An 18693-nucleotide genomic window follows, 5' to 3' on the forward strand; every position below is an offset into this window, starting at 1 on the left:
TGAAACCTCATCTCTACTAAATATACAAAAATTAGCTGGGCGTGGTGGCAGGTGCCTGTTGTCCCAGTTAGTCAGGAGGCTGAGGCAGGAGAATCGCTTGAACCCGGGAAGGGGAGGTTGCAGTGAGCTGAGATCGCGCCATTGCACTCCAGTCGAGGTAAAAGAGCAAAACTCCATCTCAAAAAAAAAAAGATTTTTCTTTTAGTTTCTTTTCATCATTTCATTTTCTTCTCCATTTAACTTTCAAACCTATAGGTAATTTATTTGTGTTTACTGTGAAGAAACATTATTTTAAAAAAATAACATGATCAACTTTCTAAACCCAATTTGTTGAATCCCTTCCCTGTTGGTTTGTGAGTTTTCTTTCAAGACATATTATACCAGGGACTGTTATAAAAACCATTCACTTCCGAGCTACTCGAAGTGTCTGTTTGCCATAAGGTAAAGAACATGGGCCAGAATGTAAATCAACACACCGCCGCTTTCACTGAGAGGGGAAAAGAATGGTAGCCCAACTCCACCGTGTCTTCGGTGACACAGCTGACTTAGGAGCTAGCACAAGTCCCTTATCTTGTCGTGGACTGGAGCAGAGGGTTCCACTGACTGCTCTGACCCGCACTGCCCATCAGTCCATTCTCTCTGTGGACCTGTCCTGGTTCTTGTGCCAGTGCCATAGCTTTATTTATTGCAGCTTTCCATTTTCACCACCTGGCACTCTGTGTTGCTAGTCAGCCTGAGGGAAGTGAAGACTCCTTAGGAGCTGAGGATCATGTGGTACGAAATACAGATTCCTGCTGCCCAGCTGGCTCCTGGGGCCTGGGGCTTTTGAGCTTACTAATGAATCTATTTTGTGTCTAACAGATGTGTCTTTTGGCAGAAGGGGAAAGGAGATTCCTGCTTGCTCCTCAGATGGAATCCTATTAAAACTCACATCTGAATATGAGACGGAGGTCACAGAAGAGGGATCATCACTTCTTTATTCTAGTGGGCTGGGCCTGTGTGGCTTGTCTTGTGACCCAGCTGCAGCGGGAAGATTTCCAAAACCTCCGTATGGCAGTTGTACAGGATGCCTGGGAGATGAAAAGACCTTGGACACAAATGTTCTGGGCAGAAGCTCCTACAAATTCCACTTTTAAAAAAACGAGGAAGCCCAGCCTTCCTGGAGCAGTCTGGATGCTTATTTATAGTGGCCTGGACCCCCGCCAGCATTTCCATATAGATGGGAGCGGGGCCATCCTGTTCAGCAGTGAGGAACAGAAACTCAGGACCCTGGTTTTTATGTAGTGTTTTTGCCTCCCCGCTCATTTTAGGGAAGTTAAAATACCTAACACTTGTATGGAAAATACAATGGTTCCTTCACACGGCAATAGCAAGGGGACAGGTCAGGTGGAGAGCTGGCCTTCGGGATACACATGGGGAAAGTCTAAACACAGACTGGAAAGTAGCAAGGCCCTGGCAGACACCTGACAAGGCCGGCTGGAGCCCACAGCCCACCCGCTTCCTTCCCCTCCTCTGGGAGAGCTGCTGTTGCAGATTTTCCCTCGGAATAACCGAAACAAGCCTCTCTCCTACTGAGAGGTGGTGAGGTCGCTATGTCGCCACAGCACCCCAGAGTGATCATGGCTTCTGTGGATGGCAGCCCTCCCCTGGTGGCCATCTTCAGGCCTGCCTCCACCTCATCTCTCCACCCCTGCACTCAAAGACACACCAGGAGGGAAGACTTGGGGACTCTGCAGCGCCTGAACCCCCTACTGTGCCTTGTCCAGCCTTGGCAATTCCAAGGAAGTGAACAGGAAGTGAGGCCACTTTGCTTTATCCTTTACCCAGAGAAATAATTTCATTGACATTATTTTGAAATAGCGACATCTACACAGCACACACATTCATGTATTAAAAACTATCAGAGCATCAATGGGTATCTTGTTCTCCCTTGTAATTATCACGCATACGTCTACACAATTTTTACATTTTGAATTTTGTTGAAGTTAATGAGTACAGCATATAGAGAGCAAAACATAATAGCTACATTTCACAGCCACTTTATATAAAAAGCTACAAGGAAAGTCATCCCAAATTGTCTGATGAAGCAAAATAGATTTGTAGACTGAGACCTCAAGAGGGAGAGTTCCTTCAGAATCCCTAAGGGAGATAAAGGTTCTCCTGGCTGTGCTCTCAAAATTAGGGTGCTGATGGAATCCTTGCACATCACAGATTAGACACCAGAGACAAATATCAAGAAGGAAAAGTCACCCCAGAACTGAAAAAATGGCCAGAGAAACAGAAATGCAAAGGAGATCTTACTACCATATTTTAAACAAGTTGTATTTTGGACAAAGGACTAATCTCAAAGAGATACACAAAGACACACACACACACACACACACACACACACACACACACACACACAGCAAAAGAAGGACCATCACCCATATGCCCATCACAACATTCACTGGTTGAGACACCCTATATCTGTCAGAAAAGAATGCGATAGTGTTGATACAGAACTACTCTAAAGCATAGTAAGAGCAAAAATGTTTGTACAGGATGTTAACATCTGTATAAAGGAACACATGCCACATCTATCCATCACATTCTTCAGTCAGATTAACATTGGTGACAGGTTCTCTGGGCAGCAACTGAGTGACAGCCTAGGACACACTCTCTTGAAATGTTGAATGTTTTACAAAACATATATAGACATGCTCTTCGATTTAAAAATTAGGTTTCGTTTTGCTTTAAGCAGCCCAGAGAGGCACACTGGAAATTGGACAGATTGTCTGCAGTTGGTTGGAGGCACTTTTCTTCAGAAGTTGGGCAGGTATAGAAGTGAGTTCACTCTCTGGGAGCAGTGCTTGAGGGTACACCAGGTCTCCAAGTGCTCCTGCAGAAACACTCGATGTGCTCTGCCACACGCCGGAGAAATGCCTGCCTCAGACACCAGAGAGATGAATGCTTGGATCTGGTTAGGTGTGTGTGTATGTGTGGTTGTTAAAATCTTCTTCGGGCCAGGTGTGGTGGCTCATACCTATAATCCCAGCACTTTGAGAGAATGAGGCAGAAGGATCGCTTAAGCCTGGGAGTTACAAGACTAGCTTAGGCCCTTGTCTCTACAAAAAATAAAAAATTAGCCAGATGTGGTGGTGCATGCCTATGTCCCAGCTCCTCAGGAGGCTGAGGCGGGAGGATCACCTGAGCCTGAGCGGTCAAGGCTGCAGTGAGCTGTGATCATGCCACTGCACTCAGCCTGGGCAACAGAGTGAGACCCTGTCTCAAAAAACAAATAAAAATAAACAATTAAATAAAACCTTCAATTGGAAATAAATTTCTTCCTCCCTTCCTTCCTCTCATGGTCTGTACTATTTTCTAGAATTAGAATCTCAACACTCAAGACTTAGAGGAGTTCAGAAAGGCAATTAAAAAAATCCTTGGCCGGGCGCGGTGGCTCAAGCCTGTAATCCCAGCACTTTGGGAGGCCGAGGGGGGTGGATCACGAGCTCAAGAGATCGAGACCATCCTGGTCAACATGGTGAAACCTCGTCTGTACTAAAAATACCAAAAAAAAAAAATTAGCTGGGCATGGTGATGCGTGCCTGTAATCCCAGCTACTCAGGAGGCTGAGGCAGGAGAATTGCCTGAACCCAGGAGGTGGAGGTTGCGGTGAGCGGAGATCACGCCATTCCACTACAGCCTGGGTAACAAGAGCGAAACTCCGTCTCAAAAAAAAAAAAAAAAAAATCCTTTATTCTGCAGTAATTATAGATTTCACAGGAAGTTACAAAAAAATGTTCAGGAGGCCCTGTGTACCCTTCACCCAGCCTCCCCCAGTGGTCCCATCTGGCACGACTACATCACAATATCAAAACAAGGAAGTTGACTAAATGCAATCCACAGAGCTTACTTGGATTCCATCAGTTTAATAACGCGCGCGCGCGCGCGTGTGTGTGTGTGTAGCTTAGTGTAACCATGTGTAGTTTCATGTAACCACCACCAGTTAACATCATCAAGAGCCAGAAGAGTTCCATCACCACAAGGCTCCGTAGCGACACCCTTTTATGGCAAGACCCCCAACCCCTAACCTCTGACAACCATGACTATGTTCTCTATCTCTCTAATTTTGTTATCTCAAGACTGTTATATAAATGAAATAATATGGTAGACTGCCTTTACAGATTAGCTCTTTCAATCAGCATATTCCCCTAAGATCCATCCAAGCTGTTGCCTGTTGGGTCATTTTTGAGGATGGTGAAATTGTATCTCCAATACGAGAACCACCAAGGAGCTTGCTGTTTGGTGATTTTCTTTCTTTCTGAGACAGAGTCTCACCCTTGCCCACGCTGGAGTGCAGTGGCAGAATCTCAGCTCACTGCAACCTCTGCCACCCAGGCTTAAGCGATTCTCCTGCCTCAGCCCCTCCTGAGTAGCTGGGATTATAGGCATGTGCCACCACACCAGGCAAATTTGTGTATGTTTAGTAGAGATGGGCTTTTACCATGCTGCCCAGGTTGGTCTCCTGACCTCAGGTAATCTGCCCATCTCAGCCTTCCAAAGTGCTGGGATGGCAGGAGTAGGCCAGAGTGCCTGTTTGATGATTTTCTGCTCTTTTACTGTTCACCAACAAAGGAAACCTTGAGCCCTTTGTCTGGAAACAGTATCAATGGCTCCAAATACTCAAAATTTCCCTAGGCAAGCAGCTAACACCCTCATCTAGATGGGACAGTATTACAGTAAACAAAAGATAACTTTGTAAATTCAGATGTGGAGTCTTTAGCTTCTCAGATCCGAAGCTTCAGGAAGGAAAAAAAGATTTCCTCATCCTGTTCGCAAACTGCCAAAAAGCTAGGTCTATTTCTTATAAAAGGTCTCCGTTTACTCTTTAAGCAATTGATAGAGGACTGTTAGGCTCTAAGTACTCTGGGCGTCTCTAAAATGTTTCCTTTTTATCCAGGCCAATAATGGCCATCACGCCAAGAGGACTTCAAATCTTCCTTGGGAGATAGATCTCAATTCTGCTGCTCTTTGGGGAGAATTTCTCCTTTGAAAATCAGCCTCTCAGGGGAACTCTGGGAATGGTTATTTCTGAACATGCCACCTTGGTGGACCTATCCTCTTTAGCCATTCTGGAGTTATCTTTCTAAGATGCAGGAATAAAAGCAAAAGGTATATGAAAGGTAAGTTGTTTAGAAAAAATGAAATATGCATAAAAACTGTTCCAGATCCTTGGGATAGGAATGAGCTGACAGTGTGAGAACACGATAATGAGGCCCTGTCACAATGTAACACTTCTGTTTGCAAAGGACTTTTGACATCCTGTTATATTAAGCCTCCTCACATGCTGGGAGAGGCAGGAAGCATCATGCCCCCATTCTTTCCTGGGAGCACCTTATACCCATGAGTAATGACCAGGCTGACATTCCTGGTGCATACTCCTCACTTGCCCGGGCTATGTCCCCAGCTGTATATCAGCTGTGTATCATTCAGAAAAAATGATACACATCTCATGGGGGAGAGCAGGAGACATAGGTTTCCCATTGCTTCTTTGAATTAAAAAAAAAAAAAAAAATTAGTTGCTACAGATCTGTAAAGCTTCAGGGAGGACTGCCACTTCTGAAATAAACACAATGCCAACTGCTCTCTCCCACTTTCCTACAAATGCCTAGAACACCGCCTGACACATAGGACATGCTCAATACATGTTTATGGAATGACTGCATGAAACACTGTAGCAAAAGAAAGATTCAATCTAGATCCACTCTTTATTATAAAACTGATCACAAAAGCCCCAGTGGGGTGATATGTAGAAAAATCACGGTGCAAAGTTTGAAATGGGCTAGTTTCTACCACACTGTTTTAGTACATGTCCTGTTGGAGACCTGGTCACAGAAATGAAGACAGGCTGACAGAGGCAACACCACAGTGTACGCTGTACCAGGAGACCTGCCGGGGAGAGGAAGGACCCTAAAGAGAGTGGGTCCTCTCACCCCTGTATTCTAGACGCAGAGACCAGAGGGACATGCAGGAGGGAGTTTCTGAAGATCCCATTTACATTAGTCCTTCCTGGGAGAAACGAAATGAAGGAGGCAGACAGATAATGTGGGCCAAAGGAGGAAGATGAAAGGGAGAAATGAATATTCTAGGATGAGAGTGGGTGAGTTTACTACAAATTGGATCAGTGTTGTGTTACAGCAAAGACTAGGAAAGAACAGCAGCAGGTCACTTAAAAGACTTAATGTCACCACCAAAGGTAAATGGAAGAGCCATGTTTCCTGCTTAAGAAGATAATAAAAGGCTGCAAAATGTGATATGTGATATGATATGAGATGTGATATATGATATGATATGTGATATATGATATATGATATGATATGGCTGCAGCCTGTCAGGGCCTAACGCCACCGTCCCTTAAGGATGTTCTGTCTATTCAGCAAGGAACAAGTGAAGATCTTATCCTGAAGTCTGTTCTAACACAGTAAAAAGTGGTGGCCAGGCGGATCACCTGAGGTCAGGAGTTTGAGACCAGTGTGGCCAACATGGTGAAACTTCATCTCTATAAAAATTAGCCAGGCATGGTGGCAGTGCCTGTAATCCCAACTACTCAGGAGGCTGAGGCACAAGAATCACTTGAACCTGGGAGGCGGAGGTTGTAGTGAGCTAAGATGGTGCCACAGAACTCCAGCCTGGGCAACAGAGTGTGACTCTGTTTAAAAAAAAAAAAAAAAAAAAAACAAGACAGAGGCAAATCATTCCCTCTGTGAAGTCAGTGAAACCCTCTTTCACTAACCTGACAAGGCATATTGAGAAAAAGCTGGTCTTAGTAAAATAACTACAAAATTCTATATAAACCCCAGCAAATAGATTTTCTTCTAAACAGAATTCAACCATGCTATGGTCAATATTAATTTATCTGAGGATATCTCAATATTAGGCAATCAATTAACTGAGCATAAATCATATCAAAAGGGCAAAGGAGAAAATTAAAAGCAAATCATACATCATCAAAACAACTGAACAATAGGCATTAAGTAAAATATAACTCCCATTCCTAATATGAGTGCTGGTAAACAAAAACAGAAGGCTGCTTCCTTATCGTGATAGAGACTATCCATCCTAAACCAACAGCCAATGTCAAATTTAACTGGGAAGTGTCTCTTCCATTTTTATCTGGAAGTCAGATCTGATTGCCTGTAGCCAGCATTCTTTAACATTGCACAGGGTTTTCTAAAAAGTATAAAAAAGAAAATAATCAGACACCAGGGTATAACTATAAGAAAAAGAAAACATCCTTATTTGCCGATCACAGAATCCTAGAAAATCCAAGAGGATTTTACCTGTTAAAGTAAGAGAGGTCAGTAGGGAATCAGAATAGAAAATAAATAAGCAAATACATTTACAAAAAATTATATGTCATTGGAAGAAGTTCTGGAGATCTACTGTGCATACTGATGATTGGTTAATAGCAATGCATTGTTTAGTTGAAAATTGCTAAGAGAGTAGATTTTAAACATTCCCATCACAAAAACTGGTATGTGAGGTGATAGATATGCTAATTACCTTGGTTTAATCATTCCACAATGTGTACATACATCAAAACATCACATTGTACACCATAAACATGTACAATATTTATTTCTCTATTACATCTTTTTAAAAGGACAGTAGGCAGGGTGCAGTAGCTCATGCCTGTAATCCCAGCACTTTGGGAGGCCAAAGAGGGAAGATTGCTTGAACCCAGGAGCTCAGGACCAGACTGGGCAACACAGTGAGATCCTGTCTCTTAAAAAAAAAAATACAAAAATTAGCCAGGTGTGGTGGCAGCTACAGTCCCAGCTACTTGGGAGGCTGAGGCAGGAGGTTCACTTGAGCCCAGGAGGTCAAGGCTGCAATAAGCCCAGATTGTGTCACTTCACTCCAGCCTGGGCAACAGAGTGAGACCCCATCTCAAAAAATAAAAATAAATTTAAAAACTTAAAAAGATTAAAAGAACCAATTATACTAAGAAAATCATGAGTTATTTCCCTCACATATTCCAGAGGATTCAAGTTACTTGGACCAGTCTATTAGATTGATAGATTAAATTCTTTCTTATAGTTTTTTTTTTTTTAATCAGTCTACATATATTTTTCTTAACTGATCAAATTTCCATGGTATTAGCCTTTATTTGACCCCATTAGGAAGACTATTAACTCATTATAAATCTTAATTAAAATAAAACAAATGTTGGTGTCAATGTGATTTTACAAGAAAAAATATGCCAGCCATGATGAGTCAGAAAACAGAGCAGAAAAAGATTCTAGTCACAAGAACACAAAAGAAAAGAAAGGCAAACACCTGAAACAGACCATGCATGTACCGGGATGAAAGTCTGGATGAGGGAAAGATGTGAAACCTTTCTCAATTAGTTCTAAGTTTAACCAAATTTCAGCTGAAATGTCATGGTTTCGCTGAGAAAAACAAACAGGTGGGAAGAGGTAAAATAATCATAAGAAAAGAAATGAAGAAAGGCTAGTCTGCCGGGTGTTAAAACTGTCTGTAAAAATTGAATAGTGAAATCAGTGAAGCACAATGTCAATTCAAAAACAGATCCTAGAGTGAAAGCTGGAATAACTTTTCATGAAAAAAATTTGTCAATATATAATCAAGAGTCTTAAATAGATTCATATCTTTTCTACTTCAAGGAAGTAATTTGAAGTGAGAACAAGATTTATGCACAGAATTGTCCCCGGTGGGTTGTTTATGGGAATGAAATGTTAGACACATTAAGTCATAGCACACATGGACAATTAATGCAGTAGTTTTAAAAGTTTGTAAGTTAAAAAAAAAACCAAATATCGTATTTTTAAAAATCATATGGTTAAACTGGATTTTTTGCTAACCCGAGAAACCAACCTAGGTCCAGTGTAAATTAGCAAAGATGGTCAAACTGTTGTTGCTCTGTGTTCTGACTGGCTCTCTTAAGTCTCCATACAGGATGCACGAGGCCTCTGATGCTGACATCACCACCACAGCCTGGTGCTTGAGCTCCTCTAAGACATAGTGCCTTGCTGTGGGCCCAGGTGTATGGGCCCCTGTTATCCATCCTCACAGTTGCAAAGGTGTGAGCACTCGGGATTTCAAAGACATGGGATGGGTCCAGGTTGGGCTACTCCAGTTTGCAGAGTCAATTTATCACAAAGGGACTGAAAAGTCTAAATATAATATCTGGAATCATAACAGTTGCTCATGTTTCTGTTCAAGCATGTTAACAGAAGACCCAGAGAATTTCTGGAACTTGATTTGAGAATGTGCATCAAAAGCCTTAATTGTCTGTATCTCTTCTGACCAAGCAACTGCACTTAGTTACGTGTTCTAAGGAAATAATTTTGCACGTAAACAAAACATTAGCTAACTCAGCTTCAAAAAAAAATAATGCATAACTATAAACAGTCTGAATGTCCAACAATAGGGAGTGCGTAAATTCAAACAATGGAAAACTGTATGACCACCGAAAATGATGTAGTAGGCCGGGCGTGGTGTCTCACACCTGTAATCCTAGCACTTTGGGAGGCCGAGGCAGGTGGATTCCCCTGAGGTCAGAAGTTTGAGGCCAGCCTGGCCAACATGGTGAAACCCTGTCTCCACTAAAAATACAAAAATTAGCCAGGCATGGTGGCACGTGCCTGTAATTCCAGCTACTCAGGAGGCTGAGGCGGGAGAATCACTTGAACCTGGGAGGGGAAGCTGCAGGGAGCCAAGATGGTGCCAGTGCACTCCAGCCTGGGCGACAGAGTAAGACTCCGTGCCCTTCTTCCCCCACCCCAAAAAAGAAAAAATGATGTTGTAGAAAAGTATTTAATGACCCATAAATAAATATGTTCATGGAATATTTGAGTAAATCAGGTTATAAGATGACCTCTAGGTTAACAATAAAACAAGTCATCAATAAAAAGGAATGAACTGCTATAAACAAAACATGCATTGACCTCAAAAGCATTATGCTAAATGAAAGAAAACAGAAATGACTACACATTACATGATTTCATTTATGTAATATTTCTGGAAAAGGCAAAACTACAGAGACAGAAAGCAGATTAGTCATGCTGGGGATTGGAGTGGGTGTGGGACTGACTAATAGCATGAGGAACCTTTCCTCAGTAATGGAAATCCAGTTCTAACACTGGATTACAGTGATGGTTGCACATGTATATAAATTTACTTAAATCGTTGAGAGTATATTTAAAATGGGTAAATTCTAGGGTATTTAAATTTTATCTTATAAAGAGACATGACAATTACAACACAGATAAGTGGACACAAAATACAACAAAGATAGGTAAGTAAACACAGTCATTATACTTTTTCTATTTTTTGTGAGACAGGCTCTTGCTCTGCCCACCCAGGCTGGAGTACAGTGGCATGAGCATGGCTCACTGCCTTGAACTCCTGGGCTCAAGTGATCTTCCCACCTCAGCCTCCTGAGTAGCTGAGCCTACAGACACATGCCACCATACCAGACGATTTAAACATTTTTTTGTAGAGATGGGGTCTCTCTATGTTGCCCAGGCTGGTCTTGAATTCCTGGGCTCAAGTGATCCTCCTGCCTGGGCCTCCCAAAGTGCTGGGATTACAGGTGTGAACCACCACACCCAGCTGGATATAATCATTGATTTGCACTAAGATGCAAACACTGGCTGTTTATTTCTAGAGGGTGACGGTAAGGGAACTTCTTTTTCAGTCCTTGTCATTTGGGAACTGGTCTCACAATTATAGCTCGGCCTCAGTGTTATAAGAAATTCACCAGTTGTGCATAGCTAGGCCACATTATTCTCCTATTCAACAGAAATGATCTCACTGAACACCAACGTCAGACAAAGTCACACTGAAACCACCATAAAAGGAGACCAAAAAAATACCATGTCATAATTTTGTCTAAGCACAGACAAAAACATGGTGACTGTGAAACACACACAGTATCAAACATCCCCTTCTCTAGGCAAATACGGGTGATTGCTATTTCTTTACTAATTACAACTTTATCTTTGCTCAGGGATACCTCCTTAGAGATAACGTTTCTTAAGATACCTAATCATAAAACTGTCCCCACTTTCTGACAGTACTCAATCTAGAGCAAATCTTCACTTCCTGAGACCCTTCCCAAATTATTCAACCAAAGCCCAAATTCATTATATAACAGGTCCTTCCTAACACCCTCTTACAGAGATGCCCCATGTCTTGCCATGGTAATAAATCCAAATTGTTATCGGAAGGTGTGCTCCTGGTGGTCTCTGGCTCGAGGACGCTGATAGAATTGCAGGTTCATGGAATTTCAACTGAGACCCTCACTGCTTTTGACTGGAGCCCTTGACTCAGAAACAGTGCATGCATCTGAGACCCCCTTGTGCCTCTACCCGGATGAGGTGCCACTCACCCTTGGCTGGGAACTAAGTTCATGCTGAATTGAACTCCAGGATTTCCCTGAAGCTTTTGGTGTTGCATTTATCTTATTTTCTTAGGAATAGGTCCCACTTCGGACATTTGGTTTTCCGATCAGATTCTACTGTTCTTTGGTGAAACTGTTTTCTAGCAACTAACACCTGCTGGCCTAATGACCTGTCAATCTATCTGCTTGTGGACTATCTTGAATATTGTTTGTCTATTGGGAGAGGACAGTAATAAGTCCCATAAGTTTGTCCTTAAGCTGGCACTAGGGGCGGAGTGGTCAGTAGTTTACTTTTTGGAGACACACTGTGCGCCGAGTCACCATTGCAAAACTCTACAATGACTTCTTCCTCAGTCTTGTTATTGTGTTCCTTGTGCTTTTTCGTTTTGTCCACCCATAATCAGGAGGCTTTGTCTGATTCCTGATCATTGATGGCTTGACTCTGATGAAGCACCAAGACCCCAAATTCCACAAGCACCAACCCAGGGATGTGCTGCAGCTCTCGTGGGGCCTTGGCCCTTTCAGTCTAAAACTGTGCCTCCTCTGGCACAAGCACAGGCGTTCTTTATGTTTTCTACTTAGAGTGCTAAGTCCTGTGACCGTATCTTTTTAAGCGCCACAAATTTCCAAAGACAATTTGGAACGACAGCGATCACTCTGGGGAACTTCTGATATGAACAAAATTGTTCATTTGAGAGCTTCCTTTGGACAAAAAGGATGAAACGATTCTAACTATCCAATGGTATGCTTTCTCTAATTGGTATAATGAGGTTTCTAAACACAATTGAGATGCAAAAATCACCTCCCTTAAAGATTCAAAATGTGAGAAACTTCAAAATCTCCCTTGTAGATCCACTGAAAACGCATTCCAGTTCTCCCTATCTCTCCTCACCTCCTTTGTCTTTATGCTTAAAACCTTGCTTAACTCATTAGGTCCTTATAATCGCCTTCTCCTCCTCCTTCCTGCTCTACTCCTCTTTCCACTCGTACTTTAAACTAGTTGCACACTACTTCATTGTCACTTAAAATTGCAACTCCTATGAAAGAGGCACCCAACACTGACTGGTAGGCAGTATTTAAACCAGGGTTGTGTTTAGCGCTGCATGCCATTATTAAGGACTCCTCAAATTCCAGAGTAGAAAGACAGAAATTCATTACAGAATTCAGACTTATCTTGGGTACACTCAACTCAGGCCTCTCTGACCTTTTCCAATGAAGCCACCTGTCGGAGGGGGCCAGGAGTTACAAAAGCTTGGTTAAAAAAGGGTAACTAAAAGGGTAACTGGAAAGACCCACAAGATGATTTAAGACACAATGAAATACACTGCACTCAATCGAGATGTCTTAAAGCACACAAAGTAGGGCAGGATCTTCTGGGAGCTACACCACATCTCCTTCCTGCTAAAGCAAACTGGACCTTGATTCAGTCTTGCAAGCAGCAGAGAATGAATCCAAAGGAAACTTCAGAGTCAGACCCACCCAAATCCTTACCCAGTTTTTAGGGTTAGTTCCTGATGTGGACATGTCCAAACCCCTTTCTACTTTTTTGGTTGATACTTAAAATCAGAAATTATAGATATGGTACATAAACAAAAAACTGGCTGGCAAATCAGCCCACTGCATGAACGACAATATTTGTCTGGAACAGTTTAATTTTAAAGTGACTTTAGATAACAAAAAGGATAAAAATCCAAACTAAGTCCATGGGTTTACGATGAACGCAAATTCAACAGATCCTCCCTTCCTTAAGGGATGAAAAACACTTCCTTTTGACAGAGACACTTACACTGTAAAAAACGGGACCTTGGAACAGTAACAGTCTCATTTTAGCTAAAAAGAAAAAGGAACCACTGCTCCTCCTGAGGAATTAAGAAGCAACTCTGAGGGAGACGGTAGTGCCCGATTCCCTCAAATCAACAAGGAGCACTACATTTTAAAGTAGAAGGCAATAAACAAGGCTTTGTGAGAGACGCAGGCACTACTCTGTCAACTCCAAATCCTACTGTAATTTCTACCCATCTGCTGCAGGCATAAAGCTGCTTGTGTGGTGGGAATTTCAAATCCTCCTCAAATTCTTCTTATTACTCAGCTTACACTGAGACTCAGGGTTTGCTCAACTGATCAACATGCATTTCTTCTCTGTGACACCACATCAGTAAATTTAATTAGGAGAGATTTTTTTTTTTTTTTTTAGAAGAAATCTTTTATGTAAATGGAACTGCCAAATCACATGCATTTCAGATGACCTGTTTCTAGAAACATCTGAAGACTTTCCCATGCATGTTCCTTCAGGAGCTCAATTACATGTCATTTTGCCTCTCCCTATGTGCTTGGCCTAATCTGATGATTATGTGAAGTCTGGTTTTGTCCAGGCTAACAGTTCCAATGATGTGGAGAGAGTTCCAGGGGCTAAAATTCAAATAGCCAGTCAGGCCTGCTTTGATGCCTAGTTTAGGAATAATTGGTGAAGACTGCTGAATTACAGTGTAAGTAAGTACATTTTAGACGCATAACTTAATTTCCAACTGTAAAGTGGTGGTAAACATGAGTTTCTATCTGAAAAAGATCATGCAGGTCATAAAAAGTGGATACTGGGGGGCTGAGTCACGAGAAGGGATTAAAGTGGAAACATTAACACCCACATTAGTCTGGGCACATTATTCAAAGCAGGGAAGTGTCTTTCCTTTCGGTAGGGGTGACCATGTGGATGAAGCACCACCATTCAGAGTACAGGACAGAGAGGTCACTGAGTAGAGATCCCAAATGTCTGACCCTATGTCTGAGGACATCTGAGTCCCAAACAACGTTCAAAAAGAGGCCTGGGCAAATTCGAGTTAGTAGTAACTTGTCAAACAAGGACTCTGCTACGTACCTGCCCAGATCTCTGAGGTTATATGAGGGGCCATTGGAGCAGCCATCACCATCAGGGCACATAGAGCATCCTCAAATTCGGGGCTATGGAGAAGGACTCTCTGAGAGGCTTGCTAAGGAAGTGAAAAAAAACAATGTAAGAAGACTAAGGTGTAAAAATAAGCAGGGGTGAGGAAGACCATTAAGGTATCTGAAGTCCAGGGACACATGCTGGTAGGAAGAAACCCCCTTTGCCATTCACCATCCATTTCTGCTTGGGACAAAGAACTTCCCCTACTTAATGATAGCACTAAGATAAACTACAGCAAGCCAGATTTGGCAGTTCATGCCTATACTCTAGTACTTTGGGAGGCCAAGGCAGGAGGATCACTTGAGCTCAAGAATTTGAGACCAGCCTGGGCACAATAGCAAGACCTCACCTCTATGAAAACATTTTTTAAAAAAGAAAAATTAGCCAGGTATAGTTGTGCGCACCTATAGTCCTAGCTACTCGGGAGGCTGAAGTGGAAGGATCACTTGAGCCCAGGAGGTCAAGGTTGTGGTGAGCTATGATTGCGCCACTGCACTGAAGCTTGGGCAACAGTGGGACCCTGTCTTAAAACAAAAACAAAACAAAACAAAACAAAACAAAAACACGCTACAGCAGCAGCAATAATGAATACATTACTAACCGGTGTTTTTACTATGCCCTCATCTGATGTTAACTTATTTAGTCCTCATTACTCTTCAAGGGTGGCATTCTTACCCCAATGGATAGATGAAGCAGCTAAATGTCAGTGAGGAAGGGAGGCTGAGCCCGGGCACACCGTAACCAAACTCTTAACCACTCTGCTAGGTTTCATCTTGCTGCAGGTCCACAGAGAAATGCACAGAGACCTGCTCAAAGGTATTAAACAGTGAAGCATCCTGGGCAGGAGGGAGCTCTACCCTACTCAGGGACCCCTATTCTTTTAAACACCTTTGGCCAATTCCAGCAAACATGACTGTGTTTAGCTCTGCGTGTTATTATTAAGGACTTCCCAAATTCCAGAATGGAATAAAAGTAAAGCAGTTTCTTGCTTTACTTTTTCTGATTAAAAAACTAACACACACCCCCCCACAGAAAATACAGGAAACAAAAAAACTGCTCATAATTATACAACCTAGAAACAAAGGTATATTTTATTCTTGTCTCCAAAAATGCAAAAATGTGTATGTAGATGCTTTCATGTAACATTTTCAGGATTGGGATTCTTACCATATGAACACTTAAAAATTTTTATTTTTAATTGTTATTTTTAAAATATACAGATGGCATGTCTCACTATGTTGCTCAGGCTGGTCTCGAACTCCTGGGCTCAAGCCATCTGCCTGCCTTGGCCTCCCAAAATGCTGGGATTACAGGTGTGAACCACTGCACCCAGTTCTCAGTTCATATGAATATTTTTGTTTTTTTTAGAGACAGATCCTCTCTCTGTTGCCCAGGCTGAAATGCAGTGGTGTGATCTCGGCTCACTGCAACCTCCACCTCCTGGTTCAAGCAATTCTCCTGCCTCAGCCTCCTGAGTAGCTGGGACTACAGGTGTGTGCCACCACACCCGGCTAATTTTTTATACTTTTAGTAGAGACAGGGTTTCACCATGATGACTAGGCTGGTCTTGAACTCCTGACCTCAAGCCATCTGTCTGCCTCAACCTCCTGAAGTGCTGGGATTACAGGTGTGAGCCACCATGCCAGGCCTTGTATCAAGTGTTTTTACTTAACATTATATCATAAACAGTTTCTGATATTAAGTATTCTTAGAAGACATGATGTTAATGGTGGTGGCACATTCTCTTCTTATTGATATGACATCAGTAATTTCACAATTCCTCCATCATAGGACATTTGGGGTTCCAAGTCTCTGTGATTATAAATTATCTGCAATGAACACTCCTGGATCAGAGGATATAACACAAACAACCTGACAGCCAGCGTGCTTCCTGGCAAGGTTATACCAACCACACCTATCACACTGGGGTGTAAAAATCTGTTTTGCCATCTTTTCAATAGCATGGAGAATAGTTATATTTTTATTTTTATGTTTTTGAGGCAGGGTCTCGCTCTGTCACCCAGGCTACAGTATAGTGGTGCCATCATAGTTCACTGCAACCTCAATTCCTGGGCTCAAGGGATCCACCTGCCTCAGCTTCCTGAGTAGCTGGGACTATAGGTACATGCCACCACACTTGGCTAATTTTTAAGTTTTTTATAGATGGGGTCTTGTTATGTTGCCAGGCTGATCTCGAACTCCTCGACCTCCCAAAGTGCTGGGATTACAGGCCTGAGCCACTGTGCCTGGCCCTGAATAGTTATGTTAAAGCATTCTCAGCAATGAATTGATAGGTTAAAAAAAAATAGCATCTTGTTTTAAATTTGCCTTTCATGACAATTAAAGAGGCAATTTTTTTTTCCTCCACAAATTTACTGGCTATTTCTATATCATTTTCTGTGAGTTATTATCCTTTCCTATGACTTGACCATTTTTTGTTATTTCATATTAAAATGCAAGAGTGCTTTATCTATTAAGGATATTAACTTTCTGTCTGACATGTTGTAATTTTTTAAAATATACTGAAAATGTCAAGTTTTATGTAGTCAAATTTGTAAATTTCTTCCATTGCTCTTTTTTATCTTTATTTTACTTTTAAAAAATTACCTTTTTCATTTTACTTATAGAGACTTTTATTTTACTTTTAGGGTCTCTCGCTCTGTTGCCCAGGATGGGTTCAAGCGATCCTCTCGCCTCAGCTTCCTGGCTGGCTATAGGCACATGCCACCACGCCTGGCTAATTATTTTATTTTCTGTGTGGCCCAGGCAGGTCTTGAACCCCTGGCCTCAAGTGATCCTCTCACCTTGGGCTTCCAAAGTGTTAAGATTACAGTCATGAGCCACTGCACCTGGCCCCCACCTGTCTTAAAGGCTTGGAGAAGCCCTCCTTTTAAAAAAGCATTTGTTAATAGCTTTAATGAATGCTTTTGTTGCCTAATAGCTAAGAATACTTGCTGATAAAACCTCTCCCTGGCAAGAAAAATGGTTGTGACACATAGCAAGAAAAGAGTCCATACTGAAAAGGCTGATTTTTGGTACTGGTGAGAACGATCCTGATCCATCCAGGTTAAACGAATATCAAATATAATAATGCTGAGGAGGTATCACAATTCATTCAGGAAATCAGATAGCGGGGGCACAAACAGCCAGAAGACGGGAGGCCTGGGTCTGGTCCCAGATTTGTCACTAATCAACTAGACATGTCATCTAACTTCCCTGGGCCTCAATGTCCTCATCTGTAAAATACTGGGGGAGAAAGGGGTTTGGACCAGAAATCTTTAAGAATCTTCCAGCAATAAAACTAGGTTGTGACTATGGAAAAATGTTTCTTTAAGACAAGCCACACTGAGGTGGTGACACAGTGGGGCTGCTCTGTCCCTCCCGGGACCCTACAGAGCCCCTTGCCATACCTCTCCCTCCCTCCTCTGCTACAGCAAAGGAGGACAGGCCACTTACCGAGAGGGCACTGCTGAATCCCATCAGCTGAGAAATTGCAGAATTCAGTGAGAAGTCCTCTGTGAAATGGGTGGTCACCTATTGATAAAGGTTCAATTATTCACTTCTTTCAAAATTCTTCTGGTTTGATTGTTTTTTGAGACAAGAGTCTCACTGTGTCACCCAAGCTGGAGTGCAGTGGCGCGATCTCAGCTCACTGCAACGCAACCTCTGCCTCCTGGGTTCAAGTGATTCTTCTGCCTCAGCCTTCCGAGTAGCTGGGACTACAGGCGCCCACCACCACGTCCAGGTAATTTTTTTTGTATTCTTAGCAGAGACGGGGTTTCACTTTGTCGGCCAGGCTGGTGTTGAACGTCTGACCTTGTGATCCACCTGCCTTGGCCTCTCAAAGTGCTGGGATTACAGGTGTGAGCTACCACGCCTGGCCTCAAAGTTCTTTTAAGCTTTCCACAGAAAGACTGAATCATCAAAATAAAAAAGGAAAATTAATTGAATGTAAATATATTTATAAATATATCCACTACCTCAAATAATTGCTATGTTTCATCTGCACGAACATTTTAAGATTCAAAGTCAACACTATTTCCACTGTTTTATCTGGGATACTGTTGATTCTTATAGTATGTGCTTAGAAAAACAGTGCTAGTGGCTGGGCACAGCACGGTGGTTCATGCCTGTAATCCCAGCACTTTGGGAGGCTGAGGCGGGTAGATTACTTGAGGTCAGGAGTTTGAGACCAGCCTGGCCAACATGGCGAAACACCGTTTCTACAAAAATACAAAAAATTAGCTGGGTGTGGTGGTGCATGCCTATAATCCCAGTTACTTGGGAGGCTGAGGCAAAAGAATCCCTTGAACCTGGGAGGCAGAGGTTGCAGTGAACT

The 18693-nt window shown here is 42.4% G+C and overlaps 1 protein-coding gene across 3 annotated transcripts in view; it reads right to left on the bottom strand.

The window, feature by feature from the left end:
- Positions 1-18693, bottom strand: part of LARS2 (leucyl-tRNA synthetase 2, mitochondrial) — a 167809-nt gene that overhangs the window by 13677 nt on the left and 135439 nt on the right. For 2 of the 3 annotated variants that reach the window (XM_074403996.1, XM_010336992.3), the window contains 2 exons: positions 17811-17888; positions 14286-14397 (listed from right to left, as the gene is read on the bottom strand). In XM_074403996.1, the coding sequence (XP_074260097.1) occupies positions 14286-14397; positions 17811-17888 (190 nt within the window). The remainder of the gene's footprint in view (positions 1-14285; positions 14398-17810; positions 17889-18693) is intronic. The other variant, XM_074403995.1, reaches the window with a different exon arrangement.

The sequence above is a fragment of the Saimiri boliviensis genome, chromosome 8 (genome assembly GCF_048565385.1).
Source record: "Saimiri boliviensis isolate mSaiBol1 chromosome 8, mSaiBol1.pri, whole genome shotgun sequence".
NCBI classification, from domain to species: domain Eukaryota; kingdom Metazoa; phylum Chordata; class Mammalia; order Primates; family Cebidae; genus Saimiri; species Saimiri boliviensis.